Source organism: Myotis brandtii, unplaced genomic scaffold, assembly GCF_000412655.1.
Source record: "Myotis brandtii unplaced genomic scaffold, ASM41265v1 scaffold432, whole genome shotgun sequence".
Classification (NCBI taxonomy): domain Eukaryota; kingdom Metazoa; phylum Chordata; class Mammalia; order Chiroptera; family Vespertilionidae; genus Myotis; species Myotis brandtii.
The window spans coordinates 186,950-188,637 of record NW_005366520.1 but is presented as its reverse complement, the minus strand read 5'-3'; the positions used below and the strand labels follow the sequence as shown (position 1 = coordinate 188,637).

Here is a 1,688-nt window from a genome sequence, read left to right as displayed (position 1 = left end):
GAAGCCCAAGAAGAGAAGATGCATCTGCTCTGAAAGCGCCAATGGAGAGAGGACAGAGGGGGCAGGAGTAGGGAAGAGCGAGCGGAGAACACCCACCGGGAGGGGTGGGCAAAACGGGCAATTTGCAAACTGCCGGGGCGAGAGGCGGTGATCGGAGGAGGAGGCAGGAGGTTGGAGAGAGAGAAGAGAGAATGAGGCAAGTGCCCCCCTCTCCCCTAAAGGTCGCGTCTGAAAACGCGTCCCCTGAACTGGGAGTTGCACGGGAGCTGGCCATGCTGTGTACACGGTAAAGGGTGGTTTTAAAAAGAAATTAAGTGGGGATGCAGCTGTCCCTACGCCAGGCTCACTCGGTGGCGCTGAACTCGGGTAAATGATCCTCCAAGTGAAAGGAATCGGCTTCATGCAGACACCGAAGCTGAGTGTCCTCCACGGCGGACTCCTCCCGAGGTATCGGTTTGGTTTTACATGAAAATAAGCGTTTGGGGGAGTTCCATGAACCCCAGCGCTAAAGAAACCACCCAGTTCATTAAAGTTCTTTTTTTTTTAATGATTTTTATTTTTGTCAGAGGATAGAGGTGAGGGGTTGGCACCAAGAGATGTTTAAAAATCAGCTATCTAGGTAGCATGATTCTTCACACACACACAAAAAAGACAAATGGGTTTCCTAAAACAGCTAAAAGGGGACTGGAAAACTCAGTTCCTGGGCTGGAGGGTTGGGGGGGGGGGAGAAGTATTTAAACTCCACCAGACGGTTAAGCCTCCAGCACCCCCACCCCCACCCCCCATTGGAACTGGAAAGGGGCTAAGGGAACGCAGGAGACCGAGCAGGGCAGGGTTGGTGGGAGGTGGGAGAGGAGAGGGAGGCAAGGAGTAGGAAGTTGGAGCGATTCCGGAATTAAGATCAACGCTGGAGCGCGGCGGACGGACGCAGGCAGCTCCTTACCTTTCTCGCTAAGTCCCGTTGGCACCTGATCTGCAACCATAAATACTTGGAGAGGCTTAGTGTGCAGCCAAGCGATGGCCGAATGTTAAACAATTCTCCACGCTCCCTCCTTTTTTGAGAAAACAGGCTCAAAAAAATGTTCAGACTGTTCTCCTTATCCATCGGCTCCAACACATTCCGCTTGGTCGGGAAGAGCGACGAAAACCCAGTGGCTGGGCGCGCGTATATGTATTTATATGTGATGCGGTCGGGATATAAACATATATACGTCTCCTGCATAGAAATCCAAGAAGAAAAAGCACCACAGATGCCTCTGAGAGACGGAGGGGACGGGAAGAGAAAAACTTGGCAAACCAAACGTATCCAAAGATTTCTTTTCAGGAGCCACCTGCTTCGATGTGCAGAATCCCCGAGAAGATTTAGAGGGAGATGGGGGGGGGGGGGGGGAATTAAACATAAAATACCCCAAACACACACTTGAAACTGGAAGAAGGCTGAGACGCGTGGATACGGAGAGGATGAGCTGATCTCCTTAGCTAGACCCATACTTCAGACCTGGTCCTGCCCCCTCAGAGCCACGATTTCCTCCCCCGCCACCCCCCTGGCCGGGTTCATCCCACAGCATCCTCTCCCCTGCCCCCCCCTCCCCGGCCGGAGCCGCGATCGATGGCAGTGGGGGTGGGCTTTCGGGGACGCGGGTCCGGGGTGGCCGACTGGATGCTGATGGTGGTCGCTGGACAAGTTT

General features: G+C 53.8%; 2 protein-coding genes across 6 annotated transcripts in view; one reads left to right on the top strand and one right to left on the bottom strand.

The window, feature by feature from the left end:
* The window catches only part of NLGN1 (neuroligin 1), an 858,351-nt gene extending 856,876 nt beyond the window's left edge, over positions 1-1,475 (bottom strand). For 4 of the 5 annotated variants that reach the window (XM_005874301.2, XM_014546148.1, XM_005874303.2 and 1 more), the window contains exon 1: positions 944-1,469. The gene's annotated coding sequence lies outside the window, so the exon portion shown is untranslated. Of the gene's footprint in view, positions 1-943 lie in introns of all 5 variants that reach the window. The other variant, XM_014546147.1, reaches the window with a different exon arrangement.
* The window catches only part of LOC102252620, a 65,659-nt gene continuing 64,341 nt past the window's right edge, over positions 371-1,688 (top strand). Inside the window, exon 1 of the mRNA XM_005874305.1 lies at positions 371-447. Within this exon, the coding sequence (XP_005874367.1) occupies positions 371-447 (77 nt within the window). The remainder of the gene's footprint in view (positions 448-1,688) is intronic.